This window comes from Phyllobates terribilis, unplaced genomic scaffold, assembly GCF_046119375.1.
Source record: "Phyllobates terribilis strain yellow unplaced genomic scaffold, ASM4611937v1 Scaffold_5__5_contigs__length_657084704, whole genome shotgun sequence".
NCBI lineage: Eukaryota > Metazoa > Chordata > Amphibia > Anura > Dendrobatidae > Phyllobates > Phyllobates terribilis.
In genome coordinates this window covers 628,428,325-628,450,453 of record NW_027362765.1, presented here as the reverse complement: position 1 = coordinate 628,450,453, position 22,129 = coordinate 628,428,325, and the positions used below count along the sequence as shown (strand labels likewise).

Below are 22,129 nucleotides of genomic sequence, written 5' to 3'. Positions count from 1 at the left end.
CCCTCAAGGAACTTATCTAGATGTGTGGTGAGCACAATGAACCCCCAGGGGCTTCACAGAATTTTAGAATGTTGAAGTGTGAAAATAAAAAAACACATTTTTAACACAAAACTGCTACTTTAGCCTCAAATTTTTAATTTTCACAAGGGCAGCCAGAAAAAATGGACCCCAAAATGTGTTGTGCAATTTCTCCTGAGCACGCTAATACCCCATATGTGGTGCAAAGCCACTGTTTGGGCGCACGGCATGGCTTGGAAGGTAAGGAGCGCCATTTGACTTTTGGAATGGAAATTTGACTGGAATGGATAGCGGACGCCATGTTGCATTTGGAGAGCCCCTGAGGTGCCTAAACAGAGGAAACCCACAACAAGTGACCGAATTTTACAATCTACTCCTCTGTATAAATTAATCTAGTGGTGGGAAAATAAGTAGATAGGTAAATGGTCACTAAACCCATAGATGAATTCCCACAGAGGTGTCATTTCTATAATGGGGTCACTTCAGGGGGGGATTATGCTGTTCTGGCACTTTTCAGAGTACCAGAGCTAAAGAATCCCCCCTGAAGTGACCCCATTTTGGAAATGAAACCCCTCTGGGAATTCATCTATGGGTTTAGTGACCATTTTAACTCAATGGATGATTTCCAGAAACAAGCACGCAATGGAAGGTTTAGAGTCTGGAGAACCCCCCCTGGAAATTAAGTGAGCTCTACTCGAATGTGTCATTCACTAAATGAACCAAATGTTTGAATGACAAATTGGGATACATTTTTACAGTTTAAAAACGTGGTTCTGTGTGGAAGATTTTAAAGCAGTCAGTGACGCATAAGGCTGGCAATGATGGGCATTGTGGGCAATAGTAGCGGGTATCACGCCTCATTCCTCTCTTAGTACATACACGACATCTTTTCTGGGGTTTCCTTCTTGTTTCCGTTGCTGGAATAAGTGCAATAAAATGTCGCTCAGTGAGTCTTTTCACATCCTCAGATTCTAATGGATGAGCGGGGCTAACACTTTGAAAGACAAGATTTTCAATGACCTTTTCTTGATAATCAAGAAAAGGATCTGAATTTCCTGCTTTTTTGTACAACACAAAAGAATTGTATGTGGCCACCTGAAACAAATAAATAACCAACTTTTTATACCAGGTATAGGACTTTCTTGATACCTGGTATGGCTGTAGAACCTGGTCTGCAAGGTCCACACCCCCCATGTGTTTGTTGTAGTCAATGACTGACACAGGTTTTTGCTTCGGAGTGGTGGATCCTAGTTCTACAGTGGCCCTTGTGGCATCTGTGTGGATCGAGCTGAGGACAAAAATATCCCTCTTATCCCTATATTTCAGGGCAAGCAGCTCTCCGTTGCGTACAGCCCCTGACTGCCCCTTTTGAAACTTTTGGTTGACCAATGGTTGTGGAAACCCCTGACGGTTTTTACGGATGGTCCCACAAGCCCCGATGTTGTGTTCAACCAGACTTTTAAATAGGGGTATGCTGGTGTAATAATTGTCCACGTATAGATTGTAGCCTTTTTGAAAAAATGGACTTATCAGCTCCCAAACAATTTTTCCAGATGTCCCCAGATAAGTAGGGCATCCTGGTGGGTTTAGTTGGCTATCTTTCCCCTCATATATGCGAAAAGCGGATGTGTATCCGGTTGAACTTTCGCACATTTTATAGAGCTTTATTTCAAACCTTGCCCTTTTAGATGGGATAAATTGCTTGAGGTGCAGTCTTCCTTTGAATTTTACAAGGGACTCATCTATAGAAATATTTTGTGTTGGGGTGTAGAGGCTTAAGAATTTTTCTGACAAATTTTCAATGATGGGTCTAATTTTATATAACCTGTCATGTTCTGGGGCATTTCTGGGCAGGCATTGACTATTGTCGTTAAAATGCCAAAACCGCATGAGCATTTCATAACGGGTCCTAGGCAGAATGACTGAAAACATAGGGGTGGCTTGAACAGGGTGGTTGGACCAGTAGGATCGAATGCTCGGTTTTTTAACAAGCCCCATGGCAAATGTAAGTCCTAAAATTTTTTTTATTTCCGGGACATTAGTTGGTGTCCATAAATTTGCCCTAGCATAGTAAGATCGGGGATTCTGGCTTATGAATTGGGACGCGTATAAATTTGTTTGCACGACAATATGCTCTAGCAAGCTGTCTGTAAAAAACAAATTAAAAAAATGAATTGGTCCAAAATCTTCCACCTCCACATTTATACCAGGAATGGCGTTGAAATCAGGGCTGAATGGAGCTGCCGAATCTGAAGCCTCCCATCTGGGAAATGCTAGATCATGTGGCAACGCCCCTTGTACACTGGCGTGCGCCAATTCACTAGTAGCAGGGACAGCGCTTGTACTGGGCAGTGTTCCCTGATTTGGAGACGTTTCTCCAGTAGCGCTATTTGCCCCTATTGCTGTACTGGTCCTTGGGCTTGAGGATGGAACAGAATCACTGCTCATTTCTGGGCTCTCAGTGTCGCCGCTACTAAAGCCCTCAAAATCCATATCTCCATCTGAGATTGCGCTGTCATCAGTGTCAGAACACAGCAGGGCATACACCTCCTCTGCGGTATAAGTCTGACGGGCCATTTTATTTTTATATTTTTTGACTGGACTGAACGGACCGGACAGGACTGACTGACTGACAGATCTGACAGGACTGACTGACTGACAGATCTGACAGGACTGACTGACTGACAGATCTGACAGGACTGACTGACTGACAGATCTGACAGGACTGACTGACTGATAGATCTGACAGGACTGACAGGACTGACAGGACTGATCTGACTGATCTGACTGATCTGACTGATCTGACTGATCTGACTGATCTGACTGATCTGACTGATCTGACTGATCTGACTGATCTGACTGATCTGACTGATCTGACTGATCTGACTGATCTGACTGATCTGACTGATCTGACAGGACTGACAGGACTGACAGGACTGACAGGACTGACAGGACTGACAGGACTGACAGGACTGACAGGACTGACAGGACTGACTGATCTGACAGGACTGACTGATCTGACAGGACTGACTGATCTGACAGGACTGACTGATCTGACAGGACTGACAGATCTGACAGGACTGACAGATCTGACAGGACTGACTGATCTGACAGGACTGACTGATCTGACAGGACTGACTGATCTGACAGGACTGACTGATCTGACAGGACTGACTGATCTGACAGGACTGACTGATCTGACAGGACTGACTGATCTGACAGGACTGACTGGACTGACAGGACTGACAGGACTGACAGATCTGACAGGACTGACAGGACTGACTGATCTGACAGGACTGACTGATCTGACAGGACTGACTGATCTGACAGGACTGACTGATCTGACAGGACTGACTGATCTGACAGGACTGACTGATCTGACAGGACTGACTGATCTGACAGGACTGACTGATCTGACAGGACTGACTGATCTGACAGGACTGACTGATCTGACAGGACTGACTGATCTGACAGGACTGACAGATCTGACAGGACTGACAGATCTGACAGGACTGACAGATCTGACAGGACTGACAGATCTGACAGGACTGACAGATCTGACAGGACTGACAGGACTGACAGGACTGACTGATCTGACAGATCTGACAGGACTGACAGGACTGACAGGACTGACTGATCTGACAGGACTGACAGGACTGACTGATCTGACAGGACTGACTGATCTGACAGGACTGACTGATCTGACAGGACTGACTGATCTGACAGATCTGACAGGACTGACTGATCTGACAGGACTGACTGATCTGACAGGACTGACTGATCTGACAGGACTGACTGATCTGACAGGACTGACTGATCTGACAGGACTGACTGATCTGACAGGACTGACTGATCTGACAGGACTGACTGATCTGACTGATCTGACAGATCTGACAGGACTGACTGATCTGACAGGACTGACAGGACTGACAGGACTGACTGATCTGACAGGACTGACAGGACTGACTGATCTGACAGGACTGACTGATCTGACAGGACTGACTGATCTGACAGGACTGACTGATCTGACAGGACTGACAGGACTGACAGATCTGACAGGACTGACTGATCTGACTGATCTGACAGATCTGACAGGACTGACTGATCTGACAGGACTGACTGATCTGACAGGACTGACAGGACTGACAGATCTGACAGGACTGACAGGACTGACAGGACTGACTGATCTGACAGATCTGACAGGACTGACAGGACTGACAGGACTGACAGGACTGACTGATCTGACAGGACTGACAGGACTGACAGGACTGACTGATCTGACAGGACTGACAGGACTGACTGATCTGACAGGACTGACTGATCTGACAGGACTGACTGATCTGACAGGACTGACTGATCTGACAGGACTGACTGATCTGACAGGACTGACTGATCTGACAGGACTGACTGATCTGACAGATCTGACAGGACTGACAGGACTGACTGATCTGACAGGACTGACTGATCTGACAGGACTGACAGGACTGACTGATCTGACAGGACTGACTGATCTGACAGGACTGACTGATCTGACAGGACTGACTGATCTGACAGGACTGACTGATCTGACAGGACTGACTGATCTGACAGGACTGACTGATCTGACAGGACTGACAGATCTGACAGGACTGACAGATCTGACAGGACTGACAGATCTGACAGGACTGACAGATCTGACAGGACTGACAGATCTGACAGGACTGACAGATCTGACAGGACTGACAGGACTGACAGGACTGACTGATCTGACAGATCTGACAGGACTGACAGGACTGACAGGACTGACTGATCTGACAGGACTGACAGGACTGACTGATCTGACAGGACTGACTGATCTGACAGGACTGACTGATCTGACAGGACTGACTGATCTGACAGATCTGACAGGACTGACTGATCTGACAGGACTGACTGATCTGACAGGACTGACTGATCTGACAGGACTGACTGATCTGACAGGACTGACTGATCTGACAGGACTGACTGATCTGACAGGACTGACTGATCTGACTGATCTGACAGATCTGACAGGACTGACTGATCTGACAGGACTGACAGGACTGACAGGACTGACTGATCTGACAGGACTGACAGGACTGACTGATCTGACAGGACTGACTGATCTGACAGGACTGACTGATCTGACAGGACTGACTGATCTGACAGGACTGACAGGACTGACAGATCTGACAGGACTGACTGATCTGACTGATCTGACAGATCTGACAGGACTGACTGATCTGACAGGACTGACTGATCTGACAGGACTGACAGATCTGACAGGACTGACTGATCTGACAGGACTGACAGGACTGACAGGACTGACAGGACTGACTGATCTGACAGGACTGACAGGACTGACTGATCTGACAGGACTGACTGATCTGACAGGACTGACAGATCTGACAGGACTGACTGATCTGACAGGACTGACAGGACTGACAGATCTGACAGGACTGACTGATCTGACTGATCTGACAGATCTGACAGGACTGACTGATCTGACAGGACTGACTGATCTGACAGGACTGACAGATCTGACAGGACTGACAGATCTGACAGGACTGACAGGACTGACAGGACTGACTGATCTGACAGATCTGACAGGACTGACAGGACTGACAGGACTGACAGGACTGACTGATCTGACAGGACTGACAGGACTGACTGATCTGACAGGACTGACTGATCTGACAGGACTGACAGATCTGACAGATCTGACAGGACTGACTGATCTGACAGATCTGACAGGACTGACAGATCTGACAGGACTGACAGATCTGACAGGACTGACAGATCTGACAGGACTGACAGATCTGACAGGACTGACTGATCTGACAGGACTGACAGATCTGACTGATCTGACAGGACTGACTGATCTGACAGGACTGACTGATCTGACAGGACTGACAGGACTGACAGATCTGACTGATCTGACAGGACTGACAGATCTGACAGGACTGACTGATCTGACAGGACTGACTGATCTGACAGGACTGACAGATCTGACTGGACTGACAGATCTGACTGGACTGACAGATCTGACTGGACTGACAGATCTGACTGGACTGACAGATCTGACTGGACTGACAGATCTGACAGGACTGACAGATCTGACAGGACTGACAGATCTGACAGGACTGACAGGACTGACTGATCTGACAGGACTGACTGATCTGACAGGACTGACTGATCTGACAGGACTGACTGATCTGACAGGACTGACTGATCTGACAGGACTGACTGATCTGACAGGACTGACTGATCTGACAGGACTGACTGATCTGACAGGACTGACTGATCTGACAGATCTGACAGGACTGACAGATCTGACAGGACTGACAGATCTGACAGGACTGACAGGACTGACTGATCTGACAGGACTGACTGATCTGACAGATCTGACAGGACTGACAGGACTGACAGGACTGACAGGACTGACTGATCTGACAGGACTGACTGATCTGACAGGACTGACAGATCTGACAGGACTGACAGATCTGACAGGACTGACAGATCTGACAGGACTGACTGATCTGACAGGACTGACTGATCTGACAGATCTGACAGGACTGACAGATCTGACAGGACTGACAGGACTGACAGATCTGACAGATCTGACAGATCTGACAGGACTGACAGATCTGACAGGACTGACAGATCTGACAGGACTGACAGATCTGACAGGACTGACAGATCTGACAGGACTGACAGGACTGACAGATCTGACAGGACTGACAGGACTGACAGGACTGACAGGACTGACTGATCTGACAGGACTGACTGATCTGACAGATCTGACAGGACTGACAGATCTGACAGGACTGACAGATCTGGCAGATCTGACAGGACTGACAGGACTGACAGGACTGACAGGACTGACAGGACTGACTGATCTGACAGGACTGACTGATCTGACAGATCTGACAGGACTGACAGATCTGACAGGACTGACAGATCTGACAGGACTGACAGATCTGACAGGACTGACAGGACTGACTGATCTGACAGGACTGACTGATCTGACAGGACTGACTGATCTGACAGGACTGACTGATCTGACAGGACTGACTGATCTGACAGGACTGACTGATCTGACAGGACTGACTGATCTGACAGGACTGACTGATCTGACAGATCTGACAGGACTGACAGATCTGACAGGACTGACTGATCTGACAGGACTGACTGATCTGACAGATCTGACAGGACTGACAGATCTGACTGATCTGACAGGACTGACTGATCTGACAGGACTGACTGATCTGACAGGACTGACTGATCTGACAGGACTGACTGATCTGACAGGACTGACTGATCTGACAGGACTGACAGATCTGACTGGACTGACAGATCTGACTGGACTGACAGATCTGACTGGACTGACAGATCTGACTGGACTGACAGATCTGACTGGACTGACAGATCTGACTGGACTGACAGATCTGACTGGACTGACAGATCTGACTGGACTGACAGATCTGACTGGACTGACAGATCTGACAGGACTGACAGATCTGACTGGACTGATCTGACAGGACTGATCTGACAGGACTGATCTGACAGGACTGACAGACTCACTAACCCTAACTCTTACTTTCTTTTTTATTTTTATTTTTTTTTTACTTTCACAGTGGCAAGGCTGACAGCTCTTGTCACACTGTTTCTCCTCTGCTCTCTCACTGAGATCGGAGGAGAAACTGCATTTATCAGGCAGATCGCCCGGGAAAGTTTGTTGCTAAGGCTGTGTGCCCACGTACCGTTTTTCAAGCGTATATATGCGCAGCGTAAACGCTTGAAAAACGCATGTATATCCGCACCCCATGGTCCCCAATGGCATTCCGCAATGTCAATGCCCATGCTGCGGATTTTTCCGCAGCGTATATGCTGCGGTCAAAAATCCGCAGCATGTTCATTAATTTTGCGGAAGCGCAGCGGAATCAATGTGCGGATGGTACCCAAGTCTGGATGAGAGGAGACTCTCATCCAGACCTGGGTACCAAAGAACCTGTAAAAAAAAAAGAATAAAATAAAGTTTATACTTATCTTCTGATGTTTTCCCTCCGTCGCGCTGTTGTCTGAAGGACCTGCCACGTCATTGAGTCATGTGACCCACCACATGACTCAATGACGTCACCGCAGGTCCTGCACACAACAGCGTGAGCCGCTCAAGCCTCCGGACGGGGCAGAGAATGCATCGGAAGGTGAGTATAAAGTTTATTTTTTTATTTTTTACCATTCTGAACAAGTTGTCAAGCACTTTTCCAAGTGATGCTTGGAGAAGTGCTTGATATCCCGCATGCGGAAATGCATGCAAAGACGCCTCACAAACGCTTCTACCTGGCGGGAAAACCGCATGTAATATTCGCATGCGAATTTCCCGCCAGGGAGAAGCGTAAAAAATATGCTTCAGGTCCGCAACGTGGGCACATAGCCTAAAACAAACTTCCCTGGTGATCTCTCTGATTGGCTGGTGTGACGCTGACATCATCGAGACCTGAGCCAATCAGGTCTCGATGTCAGAGGTCACAGCACCGGGATCCCCGCCGCTGACAGGTATGTGGGGGGTCCCGATCGCCGACCACCGGCTGTCCCTATCTTTTAAATGCCGCGATCGCTATGGATCGCGGCATCTAGAAGATAGGAACAGGTTAACATCATGGGGACCTGATCCAATCAGGTCCCCATGATGCCACATGTCAGAGCTATCGCTCTGAACCGGTACCGCAGCGCTAGCAGGACCCTGGGGGTCCTGAGCGCTGCGGGACCACCCACCGTTTTTAAACGTCGGCGCTGCACAGAGCCCAGGCAGCGCCGACGTTTATGTACAGTGGGCGGTCCTGAACCGGTTAATCTATGGATGTAGTGAGAATTGTGCACAGTGCAGTGCAGCTGTTATACAGCAGCTACACATGCGGGGTTTGCATGTTTGTTAGGTAATCCCCACATGTGTTGCGGCAGTCTAAAAGCCGCAAAACATGCAGCCGCGGGGACTCAATCACGCCCGAGATACTCTGTACTCTGATAACACCAGAGCATGCTCGGATAACAAGATATCCGAGCACGCTTGCTCATCACTATTGTCTTTTTTCTAACATTTACCAAGAAAATGACAGTGGAGAGATCATAAAATGTGATTGAAAGAGAAGATATTAGATCAGTGAAAACAAAGATCATTCCCCTGGCAGGCAATCTCGCCTGTGTGTCCCATACACAGGAGCGCTCATTTAGCTGAGTGCTCCTGTGTTCTCTATGAGAAAGCTGCCGCCAGATATATCCGGCCTCGCTCATCTCCGGGAGAGCAAAGCGATATGCCCAATCGACATCTACATCGACAATCAGCTGTCAGGGGCACCCATATACATTAGACTATAAACCCGTCGATATTGGCTACATTAATCTGTGTATGGGCGCCTTTAGAATGTGACATCTCAAGATCAGCTCGTTCTGTCTGCAACAAACTTTCCTACATTCACCATCTCTTCATCACTAACAAGCTTTCCTTCCTCTGCATCACTGAAACCTGGCTCACCCCCTCTGATACAGCCTCTCCTGCTGCACTTTCGTATGGCTGATTCCACCTCTCCCATACCCCCCATCCCACCGGCAAGCACGGTGGAGGAATAGGTTTCCTCCTCTCAGAAAACTGCTCCTTCACCCATATCCCACTGCCGCCCGCAATTACTCTCCCCTCTTTTGAAGTGCACTGCGTGCGCATCTACTCCCCATCCAACCTCCAACTGGCTATCATCTACCGCCCCCCAGGATCAACCACCACTTTCTTTGACCACTTCACCACCTGGCTCCTTCATTTCCTCTCCATTGACATCCCCACTATCATGGGCGACTTTAACATCCCCATTGACACTTCCCTCTCAGCTGCCTCTAAGATTCTATCCCTCACTTCCTCCTTTGGTCTTACTCAGTGGTCTTCCACACCCACCCACAAAGATGGCCACACGCTGGACCTCATCTTCACCCGCCTCTGTTCCCTATCTAACCTCTCTAACTCACCTCTCCCTCTTTCTGACCACAACCTACTCACATTCTCTTCACTCTCCTCCCCGGGGCAACAATCAGCACTCCACAAACTTACATACCCTCGTAGAAATCTCAAACACCTTGACCTACACACTCTCTCTGAATCCCTCCTCCCTCTTACAGACATTAGTTCCTTACATGATGCAGATGCTGCTGCCACTTTATACAACACCACAACAACTGCAGCTCTCGATTCAGTCGCCCCCCTCACGCATACCAAGGCTCGCACAATCAACAGACAACCCTGGCACACCAGCCTAACTAAAGAACTGCGACGGGCCTCCAGGGTTGCTGAATGTAGATGGAAAAGGTCCCACTCCCATGAGCACTTCATCACATTCAAACAGTCCCTCACTACCTTTAAGTCCACACTCACTGCAGCAAAACAAACATACTTTGCGTCTCTCATATCCTCCCTGTCTCACAACCCTAAACAACTATTCAACACCTTCAATTCTCTCCTCCGTCCCCCAGTGCCTCCTCCCTCTCCTCTTATTTCAGCTGAAGACTTTGCCTCATTCTTCAAGCAGGAGATTGACACCATCAGACAAAGTTTTTTCCTAAAGCCCCCACCGCCCCTCCCCACACCTACTCAACCCTCCTCCTCCAAAACTACATTCTCCACCATTTCTGAAGATTAACTTTCCTCCTTACTCTTCAAATCACACCTCACCACCTGTAAACTTGACCCAATCCCATCCCACCTCATCCCAAACCTTACCACTATCTTCATCCCAACCCTAGCCCACCTCTTCAACCTGTCACTAACAACTGGTGTCTTCCCCTCATGCTTCAAACATGCCTCAATCACACCCATCCTCAAAAAGCCCTCCCTTGACCCATCCTCCGTGTCTAGCTATCGCCCCATATCACTTCTCCCCTATGCCTCAAAACTACTGGAACAACATGTCCATTCTGAACTGTCCTCCCACCTCTCCTCCTGCTCCCTCTTTGACCGCCTACAATCTGGTTTCCGACCGCACCATTCTACTGAAACTGCACTGACTAAAGTCACAAACGACCTACTAACCGCCAAATCTAAGCGACACTACTCTGTCCTCCTCCTCCTAGACCTGTCATCTGCCTTTGACACAGTGGACCATTCCCTCTTACTCCAGACTCTCTCATCTCTCGGCATCACAGACTTGGCCCTATCCTGGATCTCCTCATACCTAACAGACCGGACATTCAGTGTCTCCCACTCACACACCACCTCTTCATCTCGCCCCCTATCTGTCGGTGTCCCCCAAGGTTCAGTTCTAGGACCCCTGCTCTTCTCCATCTACACCTTAGGCCTGGGACAGCTCATAGAGTCTCATGGCTTTCATTATCACCTCTATGCTGATGACACACAGATCTACCTCTCTGGACCCGATATCACCCCCTTATTAACCAAAATCCCACAATGTCTGTCTGCTATCTCATCCTTCTTCTCTGCCAGATTTCTAAAACTTAACATGGACAAAACAGAATTCATCATCTTTCCGCCATCTCATTCAACCCTCCCAACTGACCTATCTATCAACGTCAATGGCTGCCCACTCTCCCCAGTCCCTCAAGCTCGCTGCCTTGGAGTAACCCTGGACTCTCCTTCAAACCACATATCCAAGCCCTTTCCACTTCCTGCCGACTCCAACTCAAAAATATCTCCCGGATCCGCACATTCCTAAACCATGAATCTGCAAAAACACTAGTGCACGCCCTCATCATCTCCCGCCTTGACTACTGCAACCTCCTGCTCTGTGGCCTCCCTTCTAACACTCTTGCACCCCTCCAATCTATCCTAAACTCTGCTGCTTGACTAATCAACCTGTCCCCCCGCTATTCCCCGGCCTCTCCTCTCTGTCAATCTCTTCACTGGCTCCCCATTGCTCAGAGACTCCAGTTCAAAACCCTAACCATGACATACAAAGCCATTCACAACCTGTCTCCTCCATATATCTCCGACCTAGTCTCCCGTTACATACCTGCACGCAACCTCCGATCCTCACAAGATCTCCTGCTCTACTCCCCTCTTATCTCCTCCTCCCACAACCGTATACAAGATGTCTCCCGTGCTTCCGCCCTACTCTGGAACTCTCTACCCCAACGTATCAGACTCTCGCCTACCGTGGAAACCTTCAAAAGGAACCTGAAGACCCACCTCTTCCGACAAGCCTACAACCTGCAGTAACCATAGCTCCACCATACCGCTGCACGACCAGCTCTACCCTCACCTACTGTATCCTTACCCATCCCTTGTAGACTGAGCCCTCGCGGGCAGGGTCCTCGCTCCTCCTGTACCAGTCGTTGTCACACTGTGTTCAAGATTATTGTAATTGTCCTTGTATTATACCCCTTTTTCACATGTAAAGCGCCATGGAATAAATGGTGCTATAATAATAAATAATAATAATAATAATCAGTGCTTTACCTGATAATAGAAATCATCATGGTAGGGGTCAGTGCTCTGAAGCTGGAGGAGCTGAATACGGCAGACCCACTCTTTCTCTCGTTGTAGCATAAGACCTGCATAGGGGTCACGACGATGAACTTCTGTGTGTGAAGGCCTGGAAGAGCGATCCCCCCCAGAGCCACTAACACCTCTGTGTTGGCTGAAAAACATATGGTGCAACAAATACTTATTTGTAAGGATAGTAATGACTGTTCACAAAACATTTGTAAGACAATTTGGAGTTAACGCGGGATAATGGGATAGTCTAGCCCAACTTTTAGTTTTATTGCATTTTAAACGCAAATACCGTATTTTTCGGACCATAAGGCCCCCCATAGGTTTTACAAATGGAAAATAGAAAAAAAAATTGAAGCAAAAAATGTGGTCATGATGCACTGTTAATGGGGAGGGGGTCTGCTGCTGACACTTATAGGGGTAATGTCCCCCAAATCTGTTAGTATTCCCCATCCTGATATATATGGCCCCCCCTTCCTATTATATGTGGCCCCCATCCTTGTATGCAAGGTACCCCTCTTCCAGGTAGGCAGGCCAGCCCTCAACCCTCTTCCTGGTAGGCAGGCCAGCCCTCAACCCTCTTCCTGGTATGCATGGCACCCCATCCCCATCAGGTTGTGCACACACTTTCTCGGAGTCTTCATTGGGGGACACCGGAAACCATGGGTGTATGATGCTGCCACTAGGAGGTTGACACTATGCAAAAATACTTGGCGGGTATATACTGCTGAGAGGAGCCAAATGGCACGAAGCTTATCAGTTAGTGAAAAAGCATTAGGAGAAGCAACTTTGATATAACAACACAGTACAACAAACCATAACGAAACTCAATACAACAGTAAAGAAGGGCGGGTGCTGTGTCCCCCAATGAAGACTCAGAGAAAGATTTTACGGTAGGTACCCACAATATACGTTTCTCTCATCGCTTCATTGGTGGACACAGAAAACCATGCGACGTCCAAAAGCAGTCCCAAGGGTGGAAAGAAAAGATACCCTCAAGTCAGCTCGGGCCACTGCAGCCTGCAGGACCTTCCTACCTAGGTTTGCATCCGAAGAGCCATAGGTATGAACCCTGTAGAATTTAGTAAATGTGTGACTGGATGACCAAATAGCAGCTTTACAAAGCTGCAAGGCTGACGCCTAGTGTAGGACCACCCAGGAGGCCCCCACTGCTCGGGTAGAATGTGCAGTGATCCTGAGTGAACACGCTCATTCCTTCTGTCGGTAAGCTTCCAGAATGGCCGAACACACCCAGCGGGAGATGGTTGCCCTGGAGGCAGGAAGACCCTTCTGTGAACACTCCAGAATGATGAACAGAGAATCTGTACATCTGAAGGACTCCGTCCTGGAAAGGTACAAACGAAGAGCTCTTACCAAATCCAGTTTGTTCAGTGATCGCTGCCAGGGATGAGCGGGAGCAGGACAAACGGAGGGAAGCACGATATCCTCGTTGAGATGAAAGGTGGAAACTACCTTAGAAAGAAAGGATGGAACTGACCGTAGCATTACCTTGTCCTGGTGAAAGACGAGGTAAGGAGAACGACAAGAGCTGCCAACTCGGAGACTCGCCTAATAGAGGTAATGGCAACTAGAAAGGCAACCTTCCAAGAAAAATGTAGAAGAGACTTCCCGCAGTGGTTCAAACTGAGGTTCCTGGTGGACGTCGAGCACCAGGTTGAGATCCCAGGGCTCTACTGGTGGTCTATAGAGAGGAATGGAATTAGCGACTCCTTGAATGAAGGTCTTGATTTGTCGGGGAGAAGCAAGATTCCATTGGAAAAAAAATATTTTTTATAAGATGGGGGTCCATCTTATAGTCTGAATAGGTACGGTATCTTACCTGGGGGGCAGTGAAGCGAGGGTCACAAGAGGCAGGGTCCCTCAGGAAGTCAGCGGCTGCAGCAGAAGAGGTCAGATGCTGGGGAGCCTGTGTCTGGCTGAGGCACTTAGCCTGGCCGGTTCTTGCGCGGGGGCCTCTGGCCGGGGGATGTACCGGGCTGCAGTCGGTGCCAGGCTGTGAGCGGCGAAGCAGTGCGACCTGCGCAGGTTTCCGGTGTGCGCGGCCATCTTCCTAGAGCTGTTATCTACAGGAAAATAGCGAGCTAACGGTCCGCGCATAAGCCGGCACGGGCGGCCATTTTCTTGTAGATCACAGCTCTAGAAAGATGGCCGCGCACATTGGAAACCTGACCAGGCCACACGCAGCTCACAGCCCGACACCGGCCCAAGCCCCAGTACCGGCCAGGCACAGGTGCCGGTCCCAGCCGCTCACCTCTGCTGCCACAGACGCCGCTACCACCACAGCCGCGTTCCTGGAGGGCCCTGCAATCCCACTTTAGCACCATAAGACGCACCCCCCATTTTCCTCCCAAATATTGGGGGAAAAAAGTGCGTCTTATGGTCCGAAAAATACGGTAATACAGTGCCTACAAGTAGTATTCAACCCCCTGCAGATTTAGCTGGTTGACACATGCGGAATTAACTTGGCATTGTGACATTTGTACTGTAGATCAGCCTGGAAGTGGGAAATGCACTGCAGCAAATTTTTTTTTTTTTTTTTTAAAACGTTAAAAGTTAATTCAGAGTGTCATTTATTATTCAACCCCTCAAACCACAAGAATTCTGTTTGGTCCCCCTAAAGTATTAAGTAGTTCAGGCACCAAGAATAATGAGCTTCACATGTGTGGATTAAAGATCTCTTTTGCCAGCCTTTTCTGACTATTTAAGACCCTCCCCAAACTTGTGAACAGCACTCAGACATGGTCAACATGGGAAAGACAAAGGAGCATTCCAAGGCCATCAGAGACAAGATCGTGGAGGGTCACAAGGCTGGCAAGGGGTACAAAACCCTTTCCAAGGAGTTGGGCCTACCTGTCTCCATTGTTGGGAGCATCATCCGTAAGTGGAAGGCTTATGGAACTACTGTTAGCCTTCCACGGCCTGGACAGCCTTTGAAAGTGTCCTCCCGTGCCGAGGCCAGGCTTGTCCGAAGAGTCAAGGCTAACCCAAGGACAACAAGGAAGGAGCTCCGGGAAGATCTCATGGCAGTGGGGACATTGGTTTCAGTCAATACCATAAGTAACGTACTCCACCGCAATGGTCTCCGTTCCAGACGAGCCCGTAAGGTACCTTTACTTTCAAAGCGTCATGTCAAGGCTCGTCTACAGTTTGCTCATGATCACTTGGAGGACTCTGAGACAGACTGGTTCAAGGTTCTATGGTCTGATGAGACCAAGATCGAGATCTTTGGTGCCAACCACACACGTGACGTTTGGAGACTGGATGGCACTGCATACGACCCCAAGAATACCATCCCTACAGCCAAGCATGGTGGTGGCAGCATCATGCTGTGGGGCTGTTTCTCAGCCAAGGGGCCTGGCCATCTGGTCCGCATCCATGGGAAGATGGATAGCACGGCCTACCTGGAGATTTTGGCCAAGAACCTCCGCTCCTCCATCAAGGATCTTAAGATGGGTCGTAATTTCATCTTCCAACAAGACAACGACCCAAAGCACACAGCCAAGAAAACCAAGGCCTGGTTCAATAGGGAAAAAGTCAAGGTGTTGGAGTGGCCTAGTCAGTCTCCTGACCTTAACCCAATTGAAAACTTGTGGAAGGAGCTCAAGAATAAAGTCCACATGAGACACCCAAAGAACCTAGATAACTTGGAGAAGATCTGCATGGAGGAGTGGGCCAAGATAACTCCACAGACCTGTGCCGGCCTGATCAGGTCAAATAAAAGACGATTATTAGCTGTAATTGCAAACAAGGGTTATTCCACAAAATATTAAACATAGGGGTTGTATAATAATTGACCCACACTTTTATGTTTAAAATGTAATAAAATTCAACTGAGCAACATAACTTTTTGGTTTGTAAGATTTATGCTTCTGTTCATAAAACCTACTCTCGTTTGCAGTTTGAGGGCTCTAACTTATTTGCATCTTATCAAACCAGCTAAATCTGCAGGGGGTTGAATACTACTTGTAGGCACTGTGCACTGCTCAAAAAAAATAAAGGGAACACTCAAATAACAGATCCTAGACCTGAATGAATGAAATATTCTCATTGAATACTTTGTTCTGTACAAAGTTGAATGTGCTGACCACAAAATCACACAAAAATCATCAATGGAAATCAAATTTATTAACCAATGGAGGCCTGGATTTGGAGTCACCCCCAAAATTAAAGTGGAAAAACACTACAGGCTGATCCAACTTTGATGTAATGTCCTTAAAACAAGTCAAAATGAGGCTCAGTGTGTGGCCTCCATGTGACTGTGTGACCTCCCTACAACGCCTGGGCATGCTCCTGATGAGGTTGTGGATGGTCTCCTGTGGGATCTCCTCCCAGACCAGGACTAAAGCATCCGCCAACTCCTGGACAGTCTGTGGTGCAACGTGACGTTGGTGGATGGAGCGAGACATGATGTCCCAGATGTGCTCAATCTAATTCAGGTCTGGGGAATGGGCGGGCCAGTCCTTAGCTTCAATGCCTTCATCTTGCAGGAACTGCTGACACACTCCAGCCACATGAGGTCTGGCATTGTCTTTATTAAGAGGAACCCAAGGCCAACCGCACCAGCATATGGTCTCACAAGGGCTCTGAGGATCTCATCTCGGTACCTAATGGCAGTCAGGCTACCTCTGGCGAGCACATGGAGGGCTGTGCGGCCCTCCAAAGAAATGCCACCCCACACCATTACTGACCCACTGCTAAACCGGTCATGCTGAAGGATGTTGCAGGCAGCAGATTGCTCTCCACGGCGTCTCCAGACTCTGTCACGTCTGTCACATGTGCTCAGTGTGAACCTGCTTTCATCTGTGAAGAGCACAGGGCGCCAGTGGCGACTTTGGGAATCCTGGTGTTCTGTGGCAAATGCCAAGCGTCCTGCACGGTGTGGGGCTGTGAGCACAACCTCCATCTGTGTACGTCGGGCCCTCATACCACCCTCATGGAGTCGGTTTCTAACCGTTTGTGCAGATACATGCACATTTGTGGCCTGCTGGAGGTCATTTTGCAGGGCTCTGGCAGTGCTCCTCCTGTTTCTCCTTGCACAAAGGCAGAGGTAGCGGTCCTGATGCTGGGTTTTTGTCCTCCTACGGCCCCCTCCACGTCTCCTTGTGTACTGGTCTGTCCCCTGGTAGCGCCTCCAGCCTCTGAACACTACGCTGACAGACACAGCAAACCTTCTTGCTACAGATCGCATTGATGTGCCATCCTGGATGAGCTGCACTACCTGAGCTACTTTTGTGGGCTGTAGAGTCCGTCTCATGCTACCACGAGTGTGAAAGCACAGCCAACATTCAAAAGTGACCAAAACATCAGCCAGAAAGCATTGGTACTGAGATGTGGTCTGTGGTCCCCACCTGCAGAACCACTCCTTTATTGAGGGTGTCTTGATAATTGCCAATAATTTCCATCTATTGTCTATTCCATTTGCACAACAGCATGTGAAATTGATTGTCAATCAGTGTTGCTTCCTAAGAGGACAGTTTGATATCACAGAAGTTTGATTTACTTGGAGCTATATTCTGTTGTTTAAGTGTTCCCTTTATTTTTTTGAGCAGTGTATATATAGAGACACATATATATCTATATATAGAGACAGAGACATATATATCTATAGCTAGATATAGATAGATAGATAGATATATAGCCCCCTCACTGCCATGGTTACCAGTCCTTAAGATACCAAATCCATCTTCACAGACTGACCATGGAAGACGGACATACATCACAAGGACCTGGACTCTAAGTGGCTGGCAGGTGACGGGTCTGTCTTCCCACCCTGGACTATTGGCTCTGGAAGGCGAGTGAGCGGAGTTCTTCCGTGAAATAGGGACATAGGGTCCTGCCTGACAGACACGAGAGGATACAGTGGTGAACAGTCCCACTCCGTGCTCCCGGTCTCTAGGGGGGAGATCGGAGTGACAACCACTCCGTCGCCCAGAATCACAATCAGTATCTTTAAAAGAAAAATCATTAATAAAAAAACAAAACCTAAAAAGGTAGAAACGGGGCTGAAGGCAGCCCGGTGTCCACCTCCTACTGACACTTAGCTAAAACTGATTAGCTTCGTGCAAGTTGGTGGGTATATACTGCTGGGAGGAGCAAAGTTTTTTGCATAGTGTCAACCTCCTAGTGGCAGCAGCATACACCCATGGTTTCCTGTGTCCCCCAATGAAGCAATGAGAGAAATAAACACTTCTACTCACATTTCTTCCCTGTGCTCCAGCGCTGCGTCTTGCTCTGCAGCCAGCACTGATCTCACCGTGTGAGCCGCGCATGACGTCACTGCCATGCTCACTCATAAGGTGAGATGCTGTGCTGAAATAGTCACTGCTCCCCACGCCGGGACTATGCGCGTGGGGAGCAGTGACTTCATTCTCCTTAATAGCCAGCACACAGTGTAGCCGCACTGCTCCTGCTGCTGCCGGGCGATCGCGTGTGCCCACTATTAAAGATCATGAATATTCACCCCTCTCCACACCCACCGATCGCCCGGCAGTAGCAGGAGCCACACTGCGGCTACACTGTGTGCTGGCTATTAAGGAGGATGAATATTCAGTGCACCACAAGTCCATGGGCCTGGGGAGCAGTGAATATTCATTTTCTTTAGCAGCCGACACAGTGTAGGCTGCAGCAGGCGGCTCCTGCTGCTCCCACCACACACCCTACCAGCCACAGCAGGTGGTCTGTACTATCTATCTATATATACACGCGCCTTATAGTCTGAAAAATACGGTAGATTAAAAACAATCTGTCAAAACGATCCCTCCAAACTGTTTAACATAATGAAAAATAATGCCATCCATTACATTACTAATGCAATGTGTTGTTCCAAAAGTGAAAAAAAAAAATCACTGTTTTAATTCATATGGAAATGAGGTTCAAGTGCTCTAGGAGTGACAAAGCACTTCCCTAGTCTCTGCCTCCCAGGCATTTCCCACGGAGCTCCACCTTCTTGTCCTTGACTGACAGCTCATTTACTTTATTACACATTCAACGATCTTCAAAAAACATGAACATGTGAACAGCACCATAGGCTATAACGAGCATGGGTTCTGTGAAGAACACGGACAGAACACTACATGAAAAACAGATGCCTGAAAAATGGCCTAAAAGTCAAAATTATCTACATGTCCAAAATCAAAACAAATTATCTTTGGGCAAAAATCTAGCTTGATTCTTTTAATTTTGTTTCTTCTCTCTGTCCCTCCCTATGAAATATAACTTAGCAGACAATAATATGATATAACCTTCCACATAATGGAAGCGTGTACCATGTAACATGGAAACACTGGGGGGTAGCTTATTTACATATATGATCTGTAAATAGGAATATATTTCAAATACAAAATGCTACAAGAGACAGGGCGCTAACAATACTTTAGAGGGGTTATCCACTATTGGATGTCTGCTCTGGCGGAAAGACTGCAGCCAAATAAGTAGCTGATGATTGGCTGCAACAATCATGTGACAATGTCACGTTACCGTTGGTAGGAGCAGCAGACACTGGGAGGGAAGTATATATAAGTGTATGTATATATATATATATATATATATATATATATATATATATATATATATATATATATATATAGCTGATTGGGAGTGTTTGTCCAGCAGTAGATAATCCTTATAAAGTTAAGCACTTACTTGCGGTTCTGCTGACGCTGAAAAAGTAGACGTCTGTGCTGAGGGTGCAGGTGAGTGGTATCTGGGCGGAACTGCAGCTGCTGAGGCCTGAAAAATACAATGCAATTGTTATTTTTGACCTGGTTCCATTAAGGAGTTGTCAAGGCAAAATTTATATTTTACCAGTGACTTGGAATATTTAAAGATAAATGAAGTTATGGTCACTGACTGGCTCTTTCCTGGATAGCGTGCAGGCTGCTCCAAGATCTGCGTTTAGTGAGAGGTCATCATTCCAGCAGCTGTAGGCCTGCTGGGGCCTGAGATCGATGCCGCGGCTAGGTGACTTCAGAAGCGCATCATCAGTAACATCAGAGACGTTGCGCTGCTCAAGTCAACTGACTGTGGCAATCACACACAATGGTCCTGCTGCTGCTGCTGGAACAGTGACATCTCCCTTCCGGAGTAAATGCAGAACTCGGAAGTAATTTTTTAACATACTTTACTGTAACCCTTTGTGAATAAGTTTGAGATCTTGTTATTTTGTTATTCAATGCTAATGTTTATGGATTACTTGAGCTGCATTCACACATCCATTGAACATATCCTTTTTAACCCCTCAAGGACGGAGCCAATTATATACTTAATGACCAGGCCAAATTTTACAATTCTGACCAGTGTCTCTATGAGGTAACAACTCTGGAACTCTTCAACGGATCCCCCTGATTCTGAGGCTGTGTGCCCACGATGCGTTTTTTTAAGCGTTTCCGCAGCGGCAATTCCGCAGCAGAAACGCTTAAAAAACGCTTGGTAGAAGTCCTGCCATGTTCCCCAATGATAATCTGCATGTACTGTGCACATGCTGCGGAAATTTCCGCTGCGGATTATCATTGCGGAAAAAAACGCAGCACTACCAATTATTTTGCGGAAGCGCTGCGTTTTCGCAGCCATTGACTTGCATTGGAACGCATGGATTCTGCATCACTGCATCTGTACATGCGGAATCCATGCGTTTCAATGTGCGGACGGTAACCGGGTGTGGAGGACAGGAGACTCTCCTTCGAACACGGGTACCATAGAACCTGCTTGTCTTCGCTTGCCGGCAGATCGCAGTGGACTGAAGAACCGCGCTGACGTCACTTAGTCATGTGACAGCAGGTCCTTCAGTGTGCAGCGAGCTGCCGGCAGCCAGGACGGATCGAATAAAGACTCCGGTTGCCATCAGAAAGTAAGTATAGATTTATTTTTTACCATTCTTTAAGGTCACACTATATAAATCCATGCCGGTTGCATGGATTTATATAGTGTGACCAAGTTGTCAAGCACTTTCCAAGTGATGCTAAAATCGCTTGGAAAGCGCTTGTCAACCCGCATGCTGAAATGCATGTGAAGAACGCTTCACTTCCGCTTGTCCCTGGCAGGAAAACGCATGTACAATCCGCATGCGTTTTTTCGGCCAGGGAGATGCAGAAACGCTCAGGAAAAATCCGGAGGATTTCTGCATCGTGGGCATATAGCCTGAGTGTTTTTTCGTGACATATTGTACTTCATGATGGTGGTAAAATTTATTCGATATGACTTGCATTTATTTGTGAAAAAACAAATTTGATGAAAATTTTGAAAAATTTGCAATTTTCAAACTTTGAATTTTTATGCCCTTAAATCAGAGATAAGTCACACAAAATAGTTAATGAATAACATTTCCCACATGTCTACTTTACATCAGCACAATTTGGAAGCCACATTTTTTTTTTGTTAGCAAGTTATAAGGGTTAAAAGTTGAGCAGCGATTTCTAATTTTTCCAACAAAATTTACAAAACCATTTTTTTTAGCGACCACATCACATTTGAAGTGACTTTGAGGGGTCTACATGACAGAATGTACCCAAAAGTGACACCATTCTAAAAACTGCACCCCTCAAGGTGCTCAAAACTACATTCAAGAAGTTTACTAAACCCTTCACGTGCTTCACAGGAACTGAA

At 47.6% G+C, this 22,129-nt stretch overlaps 1 protein-coding gene across 2 annotated transcripts in view; it reads right to left on the bottom strand.

The window, feature by feature from the left end:
- The window catches only part of PATL1 (PAT1 homolog 1, processing body mRNA decay factor), a 166,418-nt gene that overhangs the window by 69,803 nt on the left and 74,486 nt on the right, over positions 1-22,129 (bottom strand). For both annotated transcript variants that reach the window (XM_073686135.1, XM_073686136.1), the window contains 2 exons: positions 20,171-20,257; positions 12,473-12,653 (listed from right to left, as the gene is read on the bottom strand). In XM_073686135.1, the coding sequence (XP_073542236.1) occupies positions 12,473-12,653; positions 20,171-20,257 (268 nt within the window). The remainder of the gene's footprint in view (positions 1-12,472; positions 12,654-20,170; positions 20,258-22,129) is intronic.